At 35.5% G+C, this 24,778-nt stretch overlaps 1 protein-coding gene across 1 annotated transcript in view; it reads right to left on the bottom strand.

Annotated features, from left to right (window-relative positions):
• Positions 1 to 2,108: 2,108 nt before the first annotated feature.
• The window catches only part of SLC9C1 (solute carrier family 9 member C1), a 97,389-nt gene continuing 74,719 nt past the window's right edge, over positions 2,109 to 24,778 (bottom strand). Inside the window, exons 20-26 of the mRNA XM_057696409.1 lie at positions 24,318 to 24,443; positions 23,126 to 23,224; positions 20,667 to 20,840; positions 10,385 to 10,516; positions 10,066 to 10,251; positions 8,472 to 8,595; positions 2,109 to 2,299 (exon numbers count right to left, since the gene is read on the bottom strand). Of these exons, the coding sequence (XP_057552392.1) occupies positions 2,109 to 2,299; positions 8,472 to 8,595; positions 10,066 to 10,251; positions 10,385 to 10,516; positions 20,667 to 20,840; positions 23,126 to 23,224; positions 24,318 to 24,443 (1,032 nt within the window). The remainder of the gene's footprint in view (positions 2,300 to 8,471; positions 8,596 to 10,065; positions 10,252 to 10,384; positions 10,517 to 20,666; positions 20,841 to 23,125; positions 23,225 to 24,317; positions 24,444 to 24,778) is intronic.

The following is a 24,778-nucleotide window of genomic DNA, read 5'->3' as shown; positions in this document are numbered from 1 at the left end:
TTGTGTAGTGACTGCCCAAACTGAAATGAGGGCAAGACCCTCAGAGAGTGTCTGATGCACACTAAGCTCGCTGGTGGAGAGCACTCTTCTCCCTCCCGGTGTCTGGTTCCGGATTGAGGGCTTCACTCTCCATTGCCTTAACCATCCTGGGCTGTCACCACCTCCTCATTCATTCTGCTGAGGTGGAGTGGCTTATCGGGTTGATGAATTTGGAAGCTGAATCTGGATGTTCTTTGTCCAGCCCCTTCTTCCTGACTTCTTTTGGGAGTGAACTTACCCTGAGAAATCTTATTTTCTACTGTTCTCAGCTATGCAGTAAGCTTAATGATAAATGCCTACAGTGGTAAATCTGTCCAAACCTGGGGGTCAAAAGGCAACCAGGTATTCTATGTCAGCTCAGTCACTAATAAAGGTGTGTTGTGTTGGGGGAGGGTGGGATGTGTGTGTTTTTAGGTTCTAACTGCCTTAATCCTTTGTCTTAATTTTCACTTGGTTCAGAACTCAGGAGAGAAAGGGTATGCATTAAAAAGATCCCTCGGGTATTATGCTAAGTGAAATAAGTCAGACAGAGAAAGACAAATACATATCACTTATATGTGGAATCTAAAAAATAAAGCAAGCTAGTGAATATAACAAAAAGGAAGCAGACTCACAGATACAGAGAAGGAAGGAGTGGTTACCAGTGGCACTCTAGGGGTAGGAGGTTAAGAAGTACAAACTATTATCTGTAAAATAAATAAGCTGCAAGGATATATTTTACAATACAGGGAATGTAGCCAATATTTTATAACAACTATAAATATAACCTTTAAAAATTGTGAATCACTGTGTTATACACCTGTAACTTATATAGTATTGTACATCAACTATATCTCAGTAATAAAAAAAATCCTTCAGACATTAAAACAGCTGTCCTGTAACTATCACTGGGAAATAAAAAACCGATTGAGATTAGTTTTAGAGATAAGTGATAGCAGTTTGATTTGACTTTCCCAATAGCAGCAAACCAAACTGTCTTCTCCACAAGCACATTTTGTGAATGGAGTCTCTACACTTGGCTGCTGAAAAAATGTGCCCACCACCAGTTGTAGCAAGAACAAAGTTTGGAATAGCATTTCCCACCCCCTGGGTGGAAGCATGATCCTGAAGGCATGTATTTAAATTTTTACTAATTCCTCAGATACTTATTTAGGACTTACCATACTTGAGGCATATATGGTAAAATATATGCTAATCACAGACTTGTTTTCAAATCTCTGCTCTGCCTCTTACTAGCTCTGAGGTTTCCGGCAAATTACTCACACTAACTCTTTGAATTTACTCATTTGGAAATTGGAAATAATAGTACCTACCTTAAATGGTTGCTGGGAAGATTACATAAGTTCATAACTGTAGAACATTTGTTATATACCAGCATACAGAAAGCATGCAATATCGCCTCACTGTTAAGATTATTTTTTAAAATTATGCGCCAGGAATTATGTTCACTGTTGTAAATATAATGGTGAATAAAATGGACACCAGAAGCTTCATTTAGGACTGAGTTACATGGTTCAGTCTAAATCCATTTTCATTCTTGGCTATTTTAACTCACTGAATGCTTCCAAGATGAGTGAAATGCAATGAATGACAAAAATCAATACATGGTTCAAGAGCAACATTTAAAATACATTTTAATAGCATTTAATTTGCATAAAGTGAATCAAATCATTTTTGCTCTAAGACTAATTGCAAACTTTCTAAGTGGCATAAGCATTTTTTCTGGTTCTTAAACTAAAACTTACTCTAAGATTTTCTGGGGGTATTTTAGACATTTTAAATAATAGATATTTTAAATCAAGCAAATTTTGCAAAAAAAAAAAAAAAATATTTTAAACGGAACAGTTGCAAAGTCCAAACTTCTTTCCATGTGGCACCAAGAACATCCACAGAGGATCCAACTTGAAGTTGCTCCCTCTTGAGGTAGGGAAATGTGTTTCAAAAACGGAAGGCATCTCATGACAGCAGTGCCAATACACGTCTCAGTCTTCAAAACAGCCCTGTCAACAATTTCTAAAAGAAATGGAAAGGAAAGAAAACAAACAAAGGCAAAAGAACTTTGGAATCTTTCAACATTGACCCATAACCCGGAATAGGATGTACTGGAGGGTCAGTTTCATTCCCACAAGAAACATCTGGTCATTGCTGATGAGGCCAAGGAAGGAAGTTGAGCAAGTGAGTGTGAAATCACTCATCATCATAAAGCGGTAGCAGCGTGATTTAAACTGGGAGTCCAAATCCAAGAAGCCCCTGGGGTCTGCTGAACCAGACAAGGGTAGTTCACAGATTATCAGCAGGAGGGTTTGCCATCGTGGGAATAATTGACTGGGGTCGTTGTCACCCGCTGAGTTTCAGCTCTGGCTATTACCACTCCCTTTCCTAGCACTATGGACTGCTGAGTGTAAAGGGTGGTAAAAAAGAACAGACAACTTCCAAATAATGTATATTTGAATAATGCTTGATAGGTTTACAATCATATTTTTCATTATAAGAGTAATAAAACCACGTAAGATAAGAGAGGTAAATAAGACCACCCCTACTCTCACCTTTCTAACAATTACATCATTTTGATGTATCTTTTCTGGCCTTGTTTTATGCTAAACAAGTTGAATGTACAGTTTTGCCTTCAACTTTTATATTTTACATTGGACTACTCAACCAGTCTCTTTTTCATGGTTGTGTAATATTCCTTGGATGTTCTGTAGTGAAATTATACACTTTCTCATTATTGAACACGGGTTCTTTTAAATTTTTTGTCACTAGAAATAGTAGTGTACTAGACATTTTGTACACACCCTTGTATTACTCTCTTTGGATTGATTTTCGGAAGAAAAAACATTGAGCCAAAGTGTGGAAGCATTTTTATGATTTTTGTTAAATTACTTTTGCTTATCTACCAGCTAAATATGAGACAACAAGTGTCGATCTATTTTCATTTATCTCAAAGGAAATAATTCTACCATTGAATAAAAATTGTTCATTTAAAAAAACAAATGTTAATACTCCATTGTTGTTTACTTTTGCAGTTTTTATTTTCTCCATATTTTGGGTATTGTCGTTTCCCTGAACGGGCTGTTCATAAGTTTGCCTGTTGGAATCACAGAGTTTTCTCATCATTTTGTATACATTTTTCCCAGGTAAAGATATGCATTATGTTGCAAATACTTCTTGCAAACACCTTTTTCATGGTGTATTATTAGCCTTTAAATCTATTTTTAAATATAGTTTTTGCCATAGGAAGTGGTATGCAAGAGCTAACGTTTTTTAAATGGAGATAAGATTTCTTTGAAGATCATTTTTTAACCCAGCGATATTCTTACTGTAACATAGAGTCATATAAAGCTTTTATAAACACAAATATTGTCCTGGAAATACCACATTTTGAGCAGCCAATAGCCAGGCTGGTCTATTCATTGTTCCCCAAAAGTCTTGCTCTCTTGTGTCTTCTTTTCTGAGCGTCTGCTTCCTTTCTCTACGAAGACTCTGTTTATGTGCTGTAGGTACCTGTTTCTCTTTTGAATTCATTTAGCTTCAGTTGATACTGTCCACAGTGGATCTTGCACTGTTACTTTAACTGCCTTTTGTGTGGTATGTTTTGTCTCCTACCTAGAACATAAACTCTTGAACATGAAACCATAGCTTATTGCCTGTTTACATCTTCCACAGTACATGACTGCCTGAAAAATGACCTGCCAAATTAGGAGCAACCAGTGTTGCATGCGAGGTTAAATAGCAGAATATAGAGAAGGAACCACAAGACTATAAAGTTTTCAGAAATCCAGATAAAGGAATCTTAATTTAAACTTAATTTTCCAAATTAGAATTTAGAACTAGCACCATTAGAAGCATCTTCTGGCTAATGGAAGACGGTATAATCGTACTATCACACAAAGGCAAATAAACTGGCTTCCTTCTATTGATACATCTCCAGGGACAGGTGTGCTCCTGATCACATTGGGGAAACTGAGGCCACTTACCAGACTTTCACGTAGGCTTATTCTAGTCATCCTCATATGTGTTCTCATCCTCCATGGTCTTAACAATTGATTCTGTAGGCTGTTGATTCTAAAAATGGAGATAGGCGTCAAAGTCTGAGACTGCTAATAAGGGTCAGATTTATAAAGCAGAGCTGGTATCAGATCTGGTCTGTAGATCAGGGGACCTAGAACTGGAACGTCTGCCAGTGGCAGCACTGTGTGGGGACCAAAACATTTTGTTTGGAGCTGCTTAATGTTGTGACAAGCTTTTTCATTATGTAAAGGTAAAGCCACACTCCTGGGGTGGTAGTCGTGGGGGAATGGTTTGAGCGGAGTGGGAAGAAAGCTGGCTGGGAAACATAGTCAAGATCTGACATCAGGGAGAAAAAAGCATTTACTAAATAATACCATTTGTTGATCTCTGTATGTCTTACTAGCTGATGTTCGTACCATTTAATGGACTGTCTCTCACTTTCATACTACTTCCTCTATGTTAAAAACCATCATGCAATCATTTTTTTTAAACGAAGAGAAAGCAGCATTTTAGGGCAGTATGTACTGGGATAGCATTAGCTTCCTTGGCTCCTCCCTCCAGCCCCTCAAATACGCTATTAAGAGGAAGCCTACAAGCTTGGCAGCCTGCCAGCGAGAACAATGGCTTAATCCCTAAGCTAGAAGAAGCCATCTAATATTTTATCTTGTCTCCTCCTCATGTTTATTTTGTTTTTTAATTGTAATTTCCCTTTGTTATTTCCCAATCTTCAGCAGCAACTGTGTTTAGGAGAATTAGAGGAGGTGATTGTTTCCATATTTTTTCTTTTAGAAAATTTATATGGGGAGAGCAAGAGAAGTTTGGAGAAGTAGTTTACAATGTTAAGAAGGGGTTAACAAAGAATCATAGACATTCTGTGTATGTGTTGCTTATTATATGTCAAATGCTTCCCATTTCTTTAATCCCCATAGCAGCACTATATGAAATAGGCATTGTTATTATCCGTGTTTTATAGACAAAGAAAGTGATGCTCGGGCAGGTTAAGAAATTTGTCCAAGGTCACATGGCTAATATGTGATGGAACCAGGAGGCAAACCAAGGAAGTTCATGCTACAGCCCATACTCTTAGCCCCTATGCTATTGGGTCAGAAGTTCCAGGCAACAAGCAACGACCAGGGAGGGTCTGAGGAAAAGCTTCCTAAGCAAGACTCCAAAATATTTAGGGAGAAAGTGAACTTCCTGCTTTTACGCAGAATGAGAACTTGTATCTTAAAGAAGAGTGTTGGCTTCTTGAAGACCTGAGAACTTGGACACATTTGAGTTAAAGACAGACATGAGAAAAACACCTTCAATGTTCCCCATGGAAACTGTAATCACCTTTCATTCAACATACACTCGCGAGGAGAGTTTTGGGGGAGAGGGAACATGTTGAGTTTGATGCCTACTGCTAATGCAGCAAATAGACTTCATTGATGTAAAACATTTTTTTTAGCAATCTGATACACAATTTTCTGATGTATTTGTAACAGTTCTCAGATTCTGGGTATTATAATTAACATCTCCTGGAATAATACAACCAGCTTGGTAAAGACGAGAATTAAAAATAAATTCTCCCTGGAGGCTTCCTAAGTGGTGCAGTGGTTAAGAATCCGCCTGCCAATGTAGGGGACACCGGTTCGATCCCTGCTCCAGGAAGATCCCACATGCCGTGGAGCAACTAAGCCCGTGCGCCACAGCTATTGAGCCTGCGCTTTAGAGCCTGTGAGCCACAACCACTGAGCCCATGTGCTGCAACTACTGAAGCCCACACGCCTAGAGCCCATGCTCCATAACAAGAGAAACCGCAGCAATGAGGAGCCCGTGCACCACAACGAAGAGTAGCCCCCACTCACTGCAGCTAAAGAAAGCCCGCGCACAGCGAAAAAAAGACCCAACACAGCCAATAAAACAAATAAATAAATAAATTTATAAAAAATAAATTCTCCCTGAAACTAATATGTCAAATACGCCTCAATTAAAAAAAAAAAAAAGGAAATTTATTTAAAAATAAATAAATAAATGTGTAAACAAACTTCTACCCCACCTGGAACACCCTAAAATCCAGTCTACGGGTAGGCTAGTGTAGATCTAGTGAGGTACAGTCGTCCCTAGGTATCTTCAGGGGATTGGTCCAAGGACCACCTCCCTCTTCCCCTGAATACCAAAATCCACAGATGCTCAAAGTCCTTTATATAAAATGGCATGGTACAGTTGGCGCTCAGTATCCCCGGATTCCATGCTCTGGGATAAGGAGGGCCGACTGTACTTTCACTCTATTTCTCAGTTTACCTGAGTACTTGTATCTTCTTGAGGGAATTCTTCACTTGTTCCGCTTTCAGCTGCTTCAAAAAAGACTGTGTTAGTTCAAGCACTGAAACAAAGGACTGTATCAATTAGTCCCACTCTCAAATTCAACCAGGTTCAAGTCACTTACACCCAGGACCTGTGCTCTGAAATTGGTGGTGATTTCAATTGGTAGGAAGTGCGGTCATTTTTTAAAAAAGGGATTAAAAGTCTTTTATTATAAAGATTGTGTAACAAATGTGCAGAAAGTTTGGAAAGCAGAGAGACAAAATCATCTATTGTCCCACTATCCCCCAAATACTTTTAGATTAATATGTATTGAGCCTGCCAGGCCCATTGGTGAGCAATGGGGATATATAAGAAAGCGAGCTGTGATCTGTGCCCTCTTGGAGAAGATGGACCAGCAAACATACAAACGAACAAAGAAATACAAGATGGGAAAATAGGACTGTGTGCATAACAGGCTTTAGGACCACACAAGAGAGTGCAGTTTTGTGAATTTGGGATGTATCAGTGATGCTGAGATTTAAAGAATAAGAAGTTAGTTCCATGGACTGGGGAGAGGTGGGGGAGAGTCATGTTTAGAGGGTTCCAGGCAGAAGAAAGAGAAGGAAGTTGCAAAAGTTCAGGAATGAGAGACCACGAGGTCTCCCAGATTATGTGAACCATTAGCAGTTTGTTATGGCTATGTTTTAGAGAGTTGGGAGGGGAAATGGCTGAAGAAGGAGCCCAATTGGGACTGGTGAAGGTCCCAATACCATGCCCTGTTTCTGCTTAATCTAAAGATGAGTGGAGACTCCTGCGAGGACAGTATTGTGTGTCCATATGGATTCAAAGGTATATAATTGTAACATAATAAAGATAAATTTGTTTAAATTTAGCAACACAATATTGTATCACTGGTACTTTTACTTGACGTGTATCATTTGTCTTTTCCTAGTTACTACATGGGAAATTAATTGTTTAATGCTTATTTAGCACTTAATCATGTTGACCAATGTGGTAATTTAACCATTCATTTGTCATTAGCCATTTTCATAACTTCTAATTTTTATTTTTATAAATAATGCTCAATTAACTTTTTCACTTTTTTGCTTTATTTCTTTACAATAAATATCTAGAAATTATATTATTAATTTACTTTTTATTGAGGTATAATTGATATATATAGAAATTACATTATTTAAGCAAAGGATATAAACACTTTTATGGCTTTTGGAATCTTGTGATAAATTTATTTTATCGATTTGTACTGGTATCAAGATAAGAATGTATATCAGATTCACTACTTTTTTTTTTGAGCATTAGGCATTATAATTCTTTAAAAATCTCACTAATTAAGTAGACCAATATTTAAGTTCTGTTCCTTTAAATGTTAGTAGTGTTGACCTTTTTTCTACATTTTGTTTTCAACATAACTTTTCTTCCACAAATTGGCCTTTGCTGATTTCTTGATTGATGATATTTTTATTGAAACAGTTAAATTACTAAAATTAACTTCTCTGTTTCTGAATTTAGAATTACATCCCCTTCAGTGAAATGATAAATATTAAATTATATTATTATTTATTCCATAATTTAATCATTTACTATTTAATTTTTAAATGTACCTCAAACTTATTTTCCAAATTTGAATTAATGGCTTAATAGTAGTCATTAAATAATCATTAATGTTATGGTTCAATTTTATTCATGCAAAATTTGCATGAAGAATAGGTTTTATAATAAGGTAATTCATTTAGTTCCATGATTTATATCTCTCTTGTTCAGACAGTGCGACAATATTTTCATTATTACTGCTATATAAAATATTTTAACTTTTGGGAAGAATTAGAAATTTCCTCATTAATCTTTTTTAATATTGCTTTTATACACTTATAATGTGTATAATATATAATACATATTATAATTATATGTGTTTTTATAGATTAAATATTAAAATTTCTAACTATTACTTAGATGCTCTCAGTCTTAATTTACATACTGGATATCAAATATGGCAGTTAAAAGGATTCCTCAATACTCTAGACAGAATGCATGCAAGTTTCCAAACGCATATAGGACTATTTTATAAAAGGAAAATAAGTTCCCAATTACTTAAAGACATCTAACTCACATACCTGATACTGCTGGATAAACTGGTTTACGTGAAGCTCTATACTTTCTAGCTTTCCACCTGTATTTTTTTGAAGCAATCGAAGTTTGAACAATTGTTACCTTTGTGAAATCTTCAGTGCCTTGTATCTGAAAGTTGAGAGATTACAAGCTAATTTCTGAGTAAATATCCTACAATTAAATGTTCCTCTGGTAAGCTACTATCTCAGACCCTCTCTAAATATCTGGGCCTGAAAATTGATAATATCAATAGATATTAGATATCTTTAAATACCTGGATATGTTAGCTTTGTGAAAGTCAATATTCTATGTACTTTCACTGATTTTTCATTATTTTGCTCATTTTTATTACAAATGAGAAACATAATCAAGAGTTAATTATCAATGACCCTTTAAAATATCACCCAGAAAGTTTTCAATGTGGCAGAAAGAAAGCTAGAAAATCAATAGATTTCAAGAAATCTCCCAACCATGTTATTGTTTTCAATATGGCTTGAGTAACATTGGTACCCAAATCCACAGTGAGCAGGACTTTATGCCTAGGAGAGTAGACAGAGTTGGGCAGGTTTGGGTTGCCTCTTTGCTTGGCCATCTAAATTCCCAACAAGAACCCCCAACTAAGCTCTATTTTATGTATTCAAGATAGGGAGCACCAGAGTTAAGAATAATGTTTTACCTCCTCTCATTGGGCATCACATTGGTGCCAGTGGCATCCATGTAGAAAATTTCCTTGTGACTCTTTCTCAGCTTAGGATTCCTCTTATCCCCACCTCATTTTTTCTTCCCAAATCTACATTTTAATCACTTCTACCATAGCTGTAAACATTTATTAATCTATTTATATATGTTTCTTTTCAGTTGGTTGAGAGATTTCTTGAGGGTAAGTTGCAAATCTCATTTGTCTTCATCATTTTAGCATCTGGCACTGTTCCTGTCATAGTTGCTTTAAAAAAAATGCCTAATTTAATTGACTCTAGGTCCCTCTTTCAAGTTACTTTCTTTAGCTGTATTTTATGTGTCCTCTGATTCCTCCCGACATATGCCTCTCTTACTGTACCCCAACACACACACACGCACACGCACACACACACAATACAGTCTTCCTTCTTTCTTTCTCCTCATGCCACAGTTTCTCATTTTAATTGGAAGCGTAACTCAATAGCTTAAATATGAGAAGTGCCTCATTTTTACATTCACTTTCAAAGTAGCTGGGGGAAACACCACTGGTACTCACTTCAGCATGTGACTGACAGAACCTTTTTAGAGTATTGTTGATACTATCCAGAGAGAGTAGTCCTTCTGCAATATGTACATGAACTTAATAGGTCCTATTTAGCTATTTACAATTGCACCAAAGTCTAACTGTGGTCAAAATGTATAGCTTGGCCTAATTCATTGTCAGAGAATAGGAATAGCTTGGTGTTTGGGCTACTCAGTGCCAAAGCAGTCAATGAACTTGATGTGTTTTGTATGGGTGTCTATGGAGTGGTAGGGGAAAGGTAGAGAATGGGAAGGTGGAAAGTGATGGTTTTTCTAATATTAACACATTGTTGGACAAATGGCTTATTCACCTTAAATTATGAATCAATATTTCTTTACCTGATGGCATGTTATAGGAATTAAGAAAGGAGCCTTATAAGCTTTTCGTAACTGACAGTCTTCCACAGCTCCATGGATGAGGATGACATAAATTACAGTTTCATCATAGATATCAGTTTTGGTGTTCTTTGGTATATCTTTTACATAAATGTTACAGAGTTTTAACTGCATCTTGTAATTCCAATCCTATAAGAAAAACACAATTTCATAGTCTATTATTTATAAAGTTTAATATAAATTCCTAAATAGTTAATTTCTAACAATACTTTAGGGCAATTTCATTCAGAGAGAAGGACAATTTTACATAAACACCTCTTACCTCATAAGATAAATGCTCCCTGATTTTTTTGGCAGTAATAGAAAGTCCAAGTTTTAACCACATTTTATATTCAATGTGAGGATAGAATTGTTCAAAAGCTTCATACAAGTGATGTTTGGGAATAAAACATGTCTGGAAAAAAGAGGATATCAATTTAGTATTTCATTCTGTGCACCCATGATTTAATGAAATGAGGTTTTCTCATTTATATACGTAACATTAAAGCTAATAATTTAAATTATATAAGATTCATGTTATTGCCTGCAACCCTAATAAAATATATCTACTTAGTAAATATTTGTGCAATCTTGTCATACACTAAGTGTTAAAAGGCTACATAATCCAATGAGAGGTTCTTTTATTATTTTTATAGGTTCTGAAAAAAATAAAAAACAAAGTGTCAAAGATCATTTAAACTTTTCTAAAGACAAGTATTTCTAAAAACATTATTTGAGGGGAATAAATGTTTTGGTCAATAATAAAATGCTGATACTAACAATGAACAGACTCTTGGCTATTAGGAATAAGCTGCTATGAATACACAAGACATTGGGTATGTTGGTTTTAATTTCTCTTGGTAAGTAGCTATGAGTGGGATTGCTGGGTAATACAGTAAGTGTGTATTTAACTTTATAAAGAGCTGCCAAGCTGTTTTCAGATGAGGTTGTAACATTTTACCCTTTAACTAGCCATATGTGAGAATTTCAGTTGCTTCACATCCTTGCTGATACCTTGTGTTCAGTCTTTTTATTTTTGGCCAATGAAGTATGTATATAGTGATACCTTATCATTATTTTGAGTTGCATTTCTCTGAGAGCTAATGATATTGAGCATCTTCTTCGTGTGTTTATGGGCCATTTGTATATGCTTTGTGAAGTATCTGTTCAAATCCTTTGCCCAGTTTTTAAAATTGAAGCATATTTGATTTATGATACTATGCTAGTTTCAGGTGTATAACATACTGATCCAATATTATAGATTATACTCCATTTAAAGTTATTGCAAAATATTGACTCTATTTCCTGTATTGTGCAATATATCTTTGTAGCTTATTTATTTTACAATTGGTAGTTTGTACCTCTTAATCCTCTACCATTATTTTGTCCCACCCCTTGCCTCTCCCCATTGGTAACCACTAATTTGTTTTCTATAACTGGAGTCTGTTTCTGTTTTGTCATATTAATTTGTTTGTTTTATTTTTTAGATTCCACATATAAGTGATAGCTTATAGTATTTGCCTTTCTCTGTCTGACTTATTTCACTACACATAATACTCTCCAGGTCCATCCATGTTGTTGCAAGTGGCAGAATTTCATTCTTTTTTTATGGCTTAGTAATATTACCATATATATGTGTGTATCTATATCTATATCTATATCATCTATCTGTATCTATCTATCATCTATCATCTATCTATCTATATCTATCTATCTATCATCTATTTATCATCTATCTACCTATCATCTATCTATCTCACATCTTCTTTGTCTATGTATTTGCTAATGGACACTTAGGTTGCTTCCATGTCTTGGCTATTATAAATAATACTGCTGTGAACATTGGGGTACTGGTATCTTTCAAATTAATGTTTTCATTTTCTTCAGATACCTATCAAAGAGCAGAATTCCTGGATCATACAGTAGCTCTATTTTTAGTTTTTAGGAGTCTCCATACTATTTTCCTTGGTGGCACAAATTTACACTCCCACCAACAGTGTACTAGGACTCCCTTTATCCACATCCTTACCAACATTTGTTACTTGTAGAATTTTTTTTTCATTTTTTGACCATGCCATGCAGCATGTCGGTTCTGAGTTCCTGACCAGGTGTCAAACCTGGGGCCCCTACAGAGGAAGCATGGAGTCTTAACCACTGGACCGCCAGGGAAGTGCCATCGTCATTTGTAAACGTTTTGTTGATAGCCATTCTGACAGAGGTGAGGTGGTATCTCATTGTGGTTTTCATTTGCATTTCTCTGATAATTAGCAATGATGAGAATCTTTTTATGTGCCTGTTGGCCTTCTGTATATCTTCTTTGGAAAATATCTATTCAGGTCTTCTGTGCGTTATATAATTGAGCTGTTTTGATATTGAGTTGTATGAGCTATTTAACCTGACACTAGTGATGTAATTTAGAAATATTTTCTCCCAATCAATAGGCTGTCTTTTTGTTTTGTCAACAGTTTCCTTTGCCATGGAAAAGCTTTTAAGATTAATTAGGCACCATTTGTTTGCTTTTGCTTCTGTTTCCTTTGCCTTAGGAGACAATCCAAAGAAAAAATATTGCTACAGTTTATGTCAACGAGTGTTCTGCCTATGTTCTTTTCTAGTTTACAATTTCCAGTCTTATATTTAGGTCTTTAATTCATTTTGAGTTTATTTCATATATGTTGTAAGAAAAAGTTCTCATTTCATTCTTTTACATATAGCGGTCTGGTTTTCCCAGCAACACTTATTGAAGAGTCTGTCTTTTCTCCATTGTATATTTTTGCCTTCTTTGTTGTAGATTAGTTGACCCTAAGTATGTGGGTTTATTTCTGGGCTCTCTATTCTGTTCCATTAATCTGTGTCTGTTTTTGTCCAGTACCAAGTCGTTTTGCTTACTGAAGCTTTGTAGTATAGTCTGAAGTCAGGGAGCATGTTATCTCCAGCTTTTCTCTTTTTTCTCAAGATTGCTTTGGCGATTTTGTGTCTTTGGTGGTTCAATATAAATTTGAGGATTATTTGTTCCAGTTATGTGAAAAATGTCATGGGAAGTTTAATAAGGATTGCATTAAATCTATAGATTGCTTATGGTGGTATGGACATTTTAACGATATTGTCTTTCAATCCATGAACACGGGATATCTTTCCAATTTTTTGTATGGTCTTCAAATTCCTTTATCAACGTTTTATAGTTTTCAGAGTATAGGTCTTTTACTTCTTTGGATAAGTTTATTTCTATATATTTTATTCTTTTTGATGTATTAAATGGGACTGTTTTCTTTTTTTCTCCTTCTGATAGTTCATTAGTTGTGTATTGAAAAGCAACAGATTTCTGTATATTAATCTTGTACTCTGCAACTTTACTGAATTCTTTTATTAGTTCTAATAGCTTTTTGGTGGAGACTTTAGTGTTTTGTATATATAGTCATGTCATCGGCAAATAGTGACAGTTTTACTTCTTTGCTTCCAATTTGGATGCCTTTTATTTGTTTTTATTCTCTGATTGCTGTGGCTAGGACTTCTAACGGAATGCTAAATATAAGTGGCAAGAGTGGGCATCCTTGTCTTGCTCCTGACTGTAGAGGAAAAACTTTCAGATTTTCACCATTGAGTGTGATGTTAGCTGTGGATTTGTCATAAATGACTTTCATTATGTTGAGATATGTTCCCTCTATATCAACTTTGATGAGGGTTTTTATCAGGAATGAATGTTGAATTTTGTCAAATCCTTTTTCTGTGTCTCCTGTGATGATTGTATGAATTTTATCCTTCATTTCATTTTTTAATTTTTTTTTCAGGGTCTTATTTTTTTTTTATTATTTTTTTGGGGGTACACCAAGTTCAATCATCTGTTTTTATACACATATCCCCGTATTCCCTACCTTCCTTGACTCCCCCACCCCGAGTCCCCCCCACCCTCCCTACCCCAGTCCTCTAAGGCATCTTCCTATCCTTCATTTTATTAATGTGGTGTATCACATTGATTTATTTGTAGATATTGAACCTTCCTTGCAGCCCTGGAGTAATTCCACTTGATCATGGTGTATAACCTTTTTTATATATTGTTAAATTTAATTTGCTAATATTTTATTAAGGATTTTTGCATCTATATTCATCAGAGAAATTGGCCTGTAATTTATTTTCTTCCTTCCTTCCTTCCTTCTTCCTTCCCTCCTTCCTTCCTTCCTTCCTTCCTTCCTTCCTTTCTTTCTTTCTTTCTTTCTTTCTTTCTTTCTTTCTTTCTTTCTTTCTTTCTTTCTTTCTTTCTTTCTTTCCCTCTCTCTCTCTCTCTTTCTTTCTTTCTTTTCTTGCTTCTTTCATTCTCTTTCTTTCGTGTCTTTGTCTGGTTTTGGTATCAGGGTAATGACAGCCTTGTAGAATACATTTGGGAGTGTTCCCTCTTCAAGTCTTGGAATAGTTTAAGAAGGATAAGTATTAGTTCTTCTTTACATGTTTGGTAGAATTCCCCTGTGAAGATGTCTGATCTTGGAATTTGTTTGCTGGGAGTTTTTCTAATTACAAATTCAATTTCACTATTAGTGATCACTATTATCACTATTTCCTCCTGATTCAGTCTTGGAAGATTGTATATCTCTAGAAATTTATCCATCTCTTCTAGGTTTTCCAGTTTGTTGGCACATAACTGCTCACAGTATTCTCTTATGATTTTTCGCATCTCTGTTATTGGTTGTTACTTCTCCTCTTTCATTTCTTTTGTTTATTTGGGTCCTCTCTCTCTCTTTCTTTCTTTTTTTCTTGATGAGCCTGGGTAAAAGTTTATCCATTTTGCTTATCTTTAAAAAAAACCCCAACTTTTGGTTTCATTGATCTTTTCTATTTTTTTTCCTTTAAGAACTTTTATTGAGATACAATTGACATACAGTAAACTGCATACATTTAAAGTGTACAATTTTTTTTCTTATTAGTAATGTATATATGGCAATCCCAACCTCCCAATTCATCCCACCCCAACGACCACCCCCCACACACACTTTCCCCACTTGGTGTCCATATGTTTGTTCTCTACATCTGTGTCTCTATTTCTGCCTTGCAAATCAGTTGATTTGTACCATTTTTCTATATTCCGCATATATGTGTTAATATAGGATATTTGTTTTTCTCTTTCTGACTCACTTCACTCTGTATGACAGTCTCTAGTTCCATCCATGTCTCTATAAATATCCCAATTTTGTTCCTTTTTATGGCTGAGTAATGTTCCATTGTATATATGTACCACATCTTTTTGATCCATTCATCTGTTGATGGACATTTAGGTTGCTTCCATGTCCTGACTGTTGTAAATAGTACTGCAATGAACATTGGAGTGCATGTGACTTTTTGAATTATGGTGTTCTCTGGGTATATGCCCAGCAGTGGGATTGCTGGGTCACATAGTAACTCTATGTTTAGTTTTTCAAGGAATCTCCATACTGTTCTCCATAGTGGCTGTATCAATTTACATTTCCACCAACAGTGCAAGAGCGTTCCCTTTTCTCCACACCCTCTCCAACATTTACTGTTTGTAGATTTTCTGATGCTGCCCTTCCTGACCAGTGTGAGGTGATACCTCATTGTCGTTTTGATTTGCATTTCTCTAATTATTAGTGATGTTGTGCAGCTTTTCATGTGTGCCTTGGCCATCCAGATGTTTTCTTTGGAGAAATGCCTATTTAGGCCTTCTGCCCTTTTTTTAAATTGAATTGTTTGTTTTTTTGATATTGAGCTGGATGAACTGTTTATATATTTTGGAGTTTAATCCTCTGTCTGTTGATTCATTTGCAAATATTTTCTCCCCTTCTAAGGGTTGTCTTTTCGTCTTGCTTATAGTTTCCTTTGCTGTGCAGAAGCTTTGAAGTTTCATTAGGTCCCACTTATTTATTTTTGTGGATCAAAAAAGATCTTGCTGTGATTTATGTCAAAGAGTGCTCTTCCTATGTTTTCTTCTAGGAGTTTTATAGTGTCTGGCCTTACATTTAGGTCTTTAATCCATTTTGAGTTTATTTTTGTGCATGGTGTTAGGGAGTGTTCTAATTTCATTCTTTTACATGTAGCTGTCCTGTTTTCCCAGCACCACTCATTGAAGAGGCTGCCTTTTCTCCATTGTATATCCTTGCCTCCTTTGTCATAGATTAGTTGACCATAGTTTGTCTCTGGGCTTTTCTACTGTTTTTTGATCTCTATTTTATTTATTTCTTCTCTGACCTTTATTATTTTCTTTCTTCTGTGGACTTTGTACTTTGTTTTTCATTCTAATTCCTTTCGATGGTAAGTTAGGTTGTTTGAGATTTTTCTTACTTCTTGAAGTAGTCATGTGTTCCTTCAGTCTTCCCTCTTAGAATTGCTTTTGCTGCATCCCATAGATTTTGGAAAGTTGTATTTTTATTTTCATTTGTCTTGAGGTATTTTCTGATATCCTCTTTGATTTCCTTATTGACCCATTGGTTTTTTTTTTGGTAGCATGCTTTTTAGTCTCCATGTGTTTGTGTTTTTCCATTTTCTTTCTATAATTGATTCTAGTTTCATATCATTGTCATTGGAAAAAATGCTTGATATAGTTTTTATCTTCTTAAATTTGTCGAGACTTGTTTTGTGGACTAGCATGTGATCTATCCTGGAGAACATTCCATGTACACTTGAAAAGAATTTGTTTTCTGTGTTTTTGAATGGAATGTCCTGTAGATAGCTATTAAGGGTGACTGCCCTACTGAGTCATTTAAGACCATTATTTCTGTATTGATTTTCTGTCTGGGTAATCTGTCCATTGATGTAAATGGGGAATTAAAAGTCTCCTACTATTATTGTATTGTCAATTACTCCCTTTATGTCAATTAATATTTGCTTTATATATTTAGGTGCTGCTTAGATTCAGTGCATCTATGTTAATGAGTGTTATATCCTCTTTTTATATCGATCTCTTTATCATCATATACTTTCTTTCTTTACTTTTTGTTATAGACTTTGTTTTAAAGTTTATTTTGCCTGATGTGAGTATTGCTACTATAGCTTTCTTATTTTTTATTTGCATGAAAAATCTTTTTCCATCCCCTCACTTTCAGTCTGTGTGTATCTTTAGCTCTGAAGTGAGTCTCTGGTAAGTGGCATATAAATGGGTTTTGTTTTTATCCAATCAGCCACCCTATGTCTTTTGATTGGAGCATTTAGTCCATGGACATTTAAAATGATTACAGATAGGTATGTACTTATTGCCATTTGTTACTTTTTTGGGGGTTGTTTTTGTAGTTCTTCTCTGTTCCTTTCTCCTTTTTTTAGTTTCTTCCCTTGTGGTTTGATGATTTTTCTTTAGTGGTATGCTTGTGTTCATTTTTTCTCTAGTTTTTGTATATCTTTTGTAGGTTTTTGATTTGTGGTTACCATGGGGTTCATATTTGTTGACATATAACTATATCCACTTGTTTTAAACAGATAGCCATTTAAGTTCAAACACATTCTAAACTATCTACTTATTTTTACTCCCTTCTCTCAGGTTTTGTGTTTTTGATGTCATGTTTTACATCTTCATTTTTATTCCTAACTACTTACTATAGTTATAGTTGATTTTACAATTTTTTTTGTCTTTTAATCTTATAGTAGCTTAATTAACTGATCCACCTCCTTTGCTACATATTTGCCTTTACCAGTAGTTTTTCCTTTCCTGACTCTTTTTTACTTCCATCTCCAAACTATTCTTTTAAGTTCTAAAATTTACATTAGATTCTTTTCTAATTTTTCAATATTTCCTATGTCTTCTCTCATAAAGATTATATTTTCCTTTAATTGCTTGAACATATTTCCCTTTTGCTCTTTGAATCTATTCTGGGCTCATTAGTGTCTTCATTTAACCCATATTCTGGGCAATCTCAATGATGGCTTTTTATTTATTGCCTCACCCCCCCCCCACACACCATGGGTCACATTTTCATGTTTCTTTGCTTGTTTAATAATTCATGATTGCTGATGATAAATTGTAGAGATTTCAGATTTTGTTATCTTCCTTCGAGTATTGATGATTTTTTCTTGTAGAAAGCCCTTCATTTACTGTCTGATAACCTTGGGCTTGTATAGGTTGAGTTTTATGATTTGTCTTGTTTAATCAGTAGAAAACTCTAGGTATTTTCCATGATTGTGTAATTTAGTGTACTTAACCTTCAAATACTGTCTTCACTGTGAAGGCTGTCAGAGTTTTCTCTCAGGCTTTGTTATAGTAAATCTAGAGCTAGACTTACTAGGTCATGGTATTTACCTCTAAGGTCTATTCCTTCTGGTTTCTCACCCACATGCCTGAGGTTTTAAAAGGTCTATCCTTTCTGGCACGGTGTATCTTTAACATCTCAAATCCCTGGCACTCTTTGACCTCTAACATCTCTGTTCCATTCTTAGCAATCTGGTAATTTAGTTGTGTCTCATCTTGTACATGTGCACCCTATCCTTCAACCAAGGACTTGTGGAGAACCACCACACAGATTTCAGGTCTCCCTCAGTGCAACTCCTGCTCCCATGCCCAGCTCTACATATTCCAACCACTTTAGCTGTCACAATTTCTAATCTCTCCCATCTCACTTCAGCAGGATCATTGTTTTCCATTTGGATTCTTATTGCACTGTGGTTGGAAACTGTCCTAGTCAGAGTGTCAAGGTGGATATGGGGTTTATCTTGTGAGTTTCTCTTCTCTCGAGGTTTCCAAACTTAACACTGCCTGTTTTCCAGTGACTGAAAACATTTGCCTCATATATTTGTCAAGTTCTACGGTTATTTATGCTGAGTATGCTACCATATTCTCAGTAACTTCATTACATCCAGAAGCAAAAGGCTAGAGCATTTTTATGCAAATATAAGGTATCCTATAATTTCACTTGTAAATATTCTAATATGCATTTCTGAATGACAGAGACTTTTAAATTTTTACCTTGTCTTCTCCCTCCTCCCCTCCCTACTCCCTTTTTATTCCTTTGATTTGTTGAAAAAAAAGAAACAGGTCATTTGGCCTGTAGGACCTCCCACATTCTAGGTTTATATAATTATTCTCTCCTGGTGTCAATTAACTTGTTTCTCTCCTTCTTGCATTTTCTGTAAACTGGTTGGATATAGAGGCTTCAGGTTTTCTCTTTTATTGTGCAAGAAGACTCCGTAGTGCTAATCCTTCTGTTACATCAGATCATGAAGTATGTGATGCCCAGTTGTCATTATTTTAGTGATGCTGAGATTGTCCTTAGGTGGTGTTAGCCTGGTTTTTCATTATAAAGTTTCCCATTAACATTCCACTTAGTAGTTTTAGCATCAATTGGTGATTGTTGCATAGGTCCATTATTTCATTAGGGCTAGCAAAATGGAGATATTCTAATTCTGTCATTCTATATTTGTTAGCTGGAATTTTTTTATGCAGAAGAATTTTTCATCATTTTTTTCTTTTTAGCTTCCTTGAAAGAGTCCATAGAGGAAAGGCAAGATTAAATTTTTAAAAAATTGTTTATTTATTGGCTTCATTGGGTCTTTGTTGCTGTGCGGGCTTTCTCTAGTTTTGGTGAGTGGGGGTTACTCTTCACTGCGGTGCACGGGTTCCTCATTGCCATGGCTTCTCTTGTTGTGGAACATGGGCTATAGAAGAGTGGGCTTCAGTAGTTGTGGCACATGGACTCGGTAGTTGTGGCTCACAGGCTCTACAGTACAGGCTCAGTAACTGTGGCACACAGTCTTAGTTGCTCCATGGCGTGTGCGATCTTCCCGGATCAGGGCTCAAACCCATGTCCCCTGCATTGGCAGGAAGATTCTTAACCACTGCACCACCAGGGAAGTCCCAAGGCAGGATAAATGTTCAATTTTTTCTTATTTAAAAGAAGCAATCCAGGAAGTCCCTGGTTGCCACATGGTTAGGACTCTGGGCTTCTACTACCAGGGACCCAGGTTTGATCCCTGGTCAGGAACTAAGATCTTGCAAGCCACGTGGCATGGCCAAAAAAAAAAAAAAGTAAATAAATAAATAAATAAATAAGACTGTCCTTTAAAATAAAAAAGAGGCAATCCATTTTTGGAGACATAAGTTTATATCCTAGCAACTTTTTGGAATAAAAAATTGGTATCATTATCAACTTATTGGTTTTTATATATTTTGGGGGTTCGATTGTTTATAGTCATTGTTCTTTTTGAGTTCATATTAGGCCAATGGGACCACCTGTTGCATTTAGGATTTTATCCTCAAGTGTGTGTCAAGAAACTTCCATCCACTTTGCTCAACTTTTCTAGTAATAAATCCCAGCTCTTTTACTTTTTCCCTTCTTTACCCTCCAAATTATGGTATTGATAGTTAACATAGCCCATATAACTTCCCCATGAGAGATCTCATATAACCAGTTTTTCTGGTTAAATCCTTGTTTCGGTATGGTAGGTTAACTTTTACAAGCCACTTTGTTAGAACATTATATTGTGTACAAAAAATTCTTAACAAGTTTTATTTCTTTGCCATCCCTATTTTTTAAAAAATTGTTGCTAGACTGTAAACATATAAAAGTACAAAAATAACCTTAAATTTGGTGCTAGATATTTAAGAAGATACAACAGTAAAACACAAAGTGATGTTTTCTGACCTCCACTACAGTTTTGCAGGTGGCAGAATATTTCATGGGTTCATTAGTCAAGCAGTTTAGCTCTCCGATTATTGCCCCACTGATCACAAAGTCTGTGTAAGTTATTTGGTAATCTTTCTCCTCTGACTCCCAGATTATTTGGTCAATTCCCAAACCTGGCTTTGAGTTTTTTAGCTATTCAGGAACAAAGAAAGAAAAAAAATACATATGCCAGTTAATTTACCAAAACTTTTTAATTTATGGCTTTTTCCTCTTTGGTTTTAACAATTTTAATATTTATATATTGTTTGAGAATATGTATTACTCATAATTTATTTGAATTTAGTAAATTAGCAATGACATAGAAACAAAGCATTCTTCAATACTCTGATCTTTCTGATCTCACCTATTCAGCCAACCTATATCTGTCTTAGAATGGCTAAATGCCCAACTCAAACATAAGGTATAAATATAAATAACAATTCATGTTATAACTTTCTATCATAATGCTGATCCTTTTGAGGTTTCTTGTTACTGATAGGAAAGTATGGCTTAAAAGGTAATGGCTACTGTACTACCCAAAGCAATTTACAGATTCAATGCAATCCCGATCAAATTACCAATGGCATTTTTCACAGAACTAGAGCAAGAAATCTTATGATTTGTATGGAAACACAAAAGACCCCGAATAGCCAAAGCAATCTTGAGAAGGAAAAATGGAGTTGGTGGAATCAGGCTTCCTGACTTCAAACTATACTACAAGGCCATAGTGATCAAGAAAGTATGGTACTGGCACAAAAATAGAAAGGATGATCAATGGAATAGAATAGAGAACTCAGAAGTAAGCCCAAACACATATGGGCACCTTATCTTTGACAAAGGAGGCACGAGTATACAATGGAAAAAAGACAGCCTCTTCAATAAGTGGTGCTGGGAAAATTGGACAGCAACATGTAAAAGAATGACATTAGAACACTTCCTAACACCATACACAAAAACAAACTCCAAATGGATTAAAGACCTACATGGAAGGCCAGACACTATAAAACTCCTAGAGGAAAACATAGGCAGAACACTCTTTGACATCCATCAAAGCAAGATCCTTTTTGACCCACCTCCTAGAATCATGGAAATCAAATCAAGAATAAACAAATGGGACCTCATGAAACTTAAAAGCTTTTGCACAGCAAAAGAAACCATAAACAAGACTAAAAGGCAACCCTCAGAATGGGAAAAAATAATTGCCTATGAAACAATGGACAAAGGATTAACCTCCAAAATATACAAGCAGCTCATGCAGCTTCATACCAAAAAAGCAAATAACCCAATCCACAAATGGGCAGAAGACCTAAATAGACATTTCTCCAAAGAAGACATACAGATGGCCAACAAACACATGAAAAGATGCTCAACATCACTCATCATCAGAGAAATGCAAGTCAAAGCCACAATGAGGTATCACCTCACACCAGTCAGAATGGCCATCATCACAAAGTCTGGAAACAACAAATGTTGGAGAGGGTGTGGAGAAAAGGAACTCTCCTGCACTGTTGGTGGGACTGTAAGTTGGTACAGCCACTATGCAAAACAATTTGGAGGTTCCTTCAAAAACTACAAATAGAACTACCATATGATCCAGTCATCCCACTCCTGGGCATATACCCAAAGAAAACCATAATCCCAAAAGAAACTTGTACCATAATGTTTACTGCAGCACTCTTTACAATAGCCAGGACATGGAAGCAACCGAAATGCCCATCAACAAATGAATGGATACAGAAGATGTGGCATATATATACAATGGAATATTACTCAGCTATAAAAAGGGATGAGATGGAGCTATATGTAATGAGGTGGATAGAACTACACTCTGTCATACAGAGTGAAGTAAGTCAGAAAGAGAAGGACAAATATTGTATGCTAACTCACATATACGGAATCTAAAAATGGTACTGATGAACTCAGTGACAAGAACAAGGAAGCAGATACAGAGAATGGACTGGAGAACTCGAGGTATGGGAGGGGGTGGGGGGTGAAGGGGAAACTGAGACGAAGCGAGAGAGTAGCACAGACATATATATACTACCAACTGTAAAATAGTCAGTGGGAAGTTGTTGTATAACAAAGGGAGTCCAACTCGATGATGGAAGATGCCTTAGAGGACTGGGGCAGGGAGGGTGGGGGGGACTCGAGGGGAGGGCATCAAGGAAGGGAGGGAATATGGGGATATGTGTATAAAAACAGTTGATTGAACCTGGTGTACCCCCAAAAAAATAAAAAAAAAAAAAAGAAGGGAAAAAAAAAAAAAAGGTAATGGCTGGTGTTATCATTGTGTCTGAGGAAGAAAATTGTTGTTTGGGTAATAGCTGCTGTCCTAAAAAAGGAATAATGGAGTTCTTAACAATGAAAGGTATTTATTCTCAATTACGTAACTTTTTAAGTGGCGTTCACAAATGCATTTGTAAATATCTCTGCCTTACCTTTACCATGCCTGAAATAATTACATAAATTCCTTGGGGCTCATCACCTTCTTCAAATATATCATTCCCACAGTCATATGTTACAACTCTGGATCTTTCCTAAAAAATATCAGCAAATACATAAGCTGTAAATAATATTTTAGTGGTGATTGGAGTTTACATTTTAATAAAATTTGTACATTTTTAAAGTAAATATTACTCAAAAATATCTGAGATATTGTGTTAGTAATAAATTTGTAAGAGAAAATAGGAATTATGGCTAACAAAGAGAAGAAGATATTTATACATAGATTAAAAAACAATCTAATCTAGGAATAAGAATGTAATGGGAGGATGAAAATATTTCATTTGGATGAAAAAAAATCAGGACAGATGTAAGCTAATGGCACATAAGTGTCTTATACATATTCATGCTCTAAACAGCTGACGAAATAATTAAAAATTCATTCATTCAAAATATTTTAAGCAGGTGAGAAAAATATAATTGGTCTTTTGGTACTTACTGGATATGGAAAAAGATGTTATTAGAACAGGTTAAATCCATTTATTTGTTTATCCCACAAACACTTATTGAGCACCCCCTATGTGAGATGCAACATGGTGGGTGTTGAGTATTCAAAAGCTGGATGGGGTAAAAATTATAGTAGGGGAGAGAGATGTAAAGATAATAATTATAACGTAATTATGCTGTAGTAAAGGTATATACTGGTTACAGTGGTGATTCCTTTGGTCCTCCAAACTCCGGATGGACCTACTAGTGGGGTATTTGACTCTAATTCCTCTTTTCAGAGTACCTTTGGTGGGGGATGTTTCCAGAGAAGCAATAAGCGGAGGAGGTTTGAGGGGAAAAACGTGAAAGCAAAGGACATTTCAAGATAAGTAAATAGCACCCACAGAGGAATGGAATTTAAAAAAAAGTATAAACTTCTTGGGGTATCATGATTGGTTCAGTATAAATAGAGTATGGAGTATATGACATGTGGGTAACAGAAGGTAAAGATGGAGAGGTGGGCAGGAGGCAGATTGCGGGAGAACTTTGCATGTTGTTCAAAGGGATTTTGATTTTATCCTGCAGGTAATCAATGACATTTAAATAATTTAAAGCTGAAGAGTATTGCGGTTAAATCTTTATTTTTTAAAGATCATTTGCTGGTACATTAGAGATAGTATTTCTAAGAAATATAAATATTACCTGAATAAAGCTTATATGTTCTTGGTCTTTATCTAGCCATGGAATATGATAGAGTGCTTCGTCAACAGTAAGAGGTTTGTACATAACTTGAAGCTCAAGTATCTCTCTTTTTCTGGCCGTTATTATCTAAAACCATATAAGTTAAGAAAGGAGATGAACAAAACTGGTGTTCACAGAATGTTTGAAACAATTATGGTTTTGTACCATTTCCTTTTCTTGCTCTTCTGAGATTTGTGTTCTTCCATGCAAACCTTCAACCTCTCCCCTGTTATAGCATTTTTCTATTTTATCATTATTCTGAAGTTATAGATTACTTTTAAAAGTAAATCTTTTTACTACAAGTATAGCAGATATGCAAAAAGTGCACAAATCATAAAGGTCCACCCAAATAACATTTACAACACGAAAACATCTGTGTAATCAGCACCCAGATTAAAAAACATTGTACCCTAGAATCCTCC

This window comes from Hippopotamus amphibius, chromosome 10 (assembly GCF_030028045.1).
Source record: "Hippopotamus amphibius kiboko isolate mHipAmp2 chromosome 10, mHipAmp2.hap2, whole genome shotgun sequence".
In the NCBI taxonomy this organism is placed as follows: Eukaryota; Metazoa; Chordata; class Mammalia; order Artiodactyla; family Hippopotamidae; genus Hippopotamus; species Hippopotamus amphibius.
Note: the sequence above shows the minus strand (reverse complement) of the source record. Positions and strands in the feature narration are given on the sequence as shown.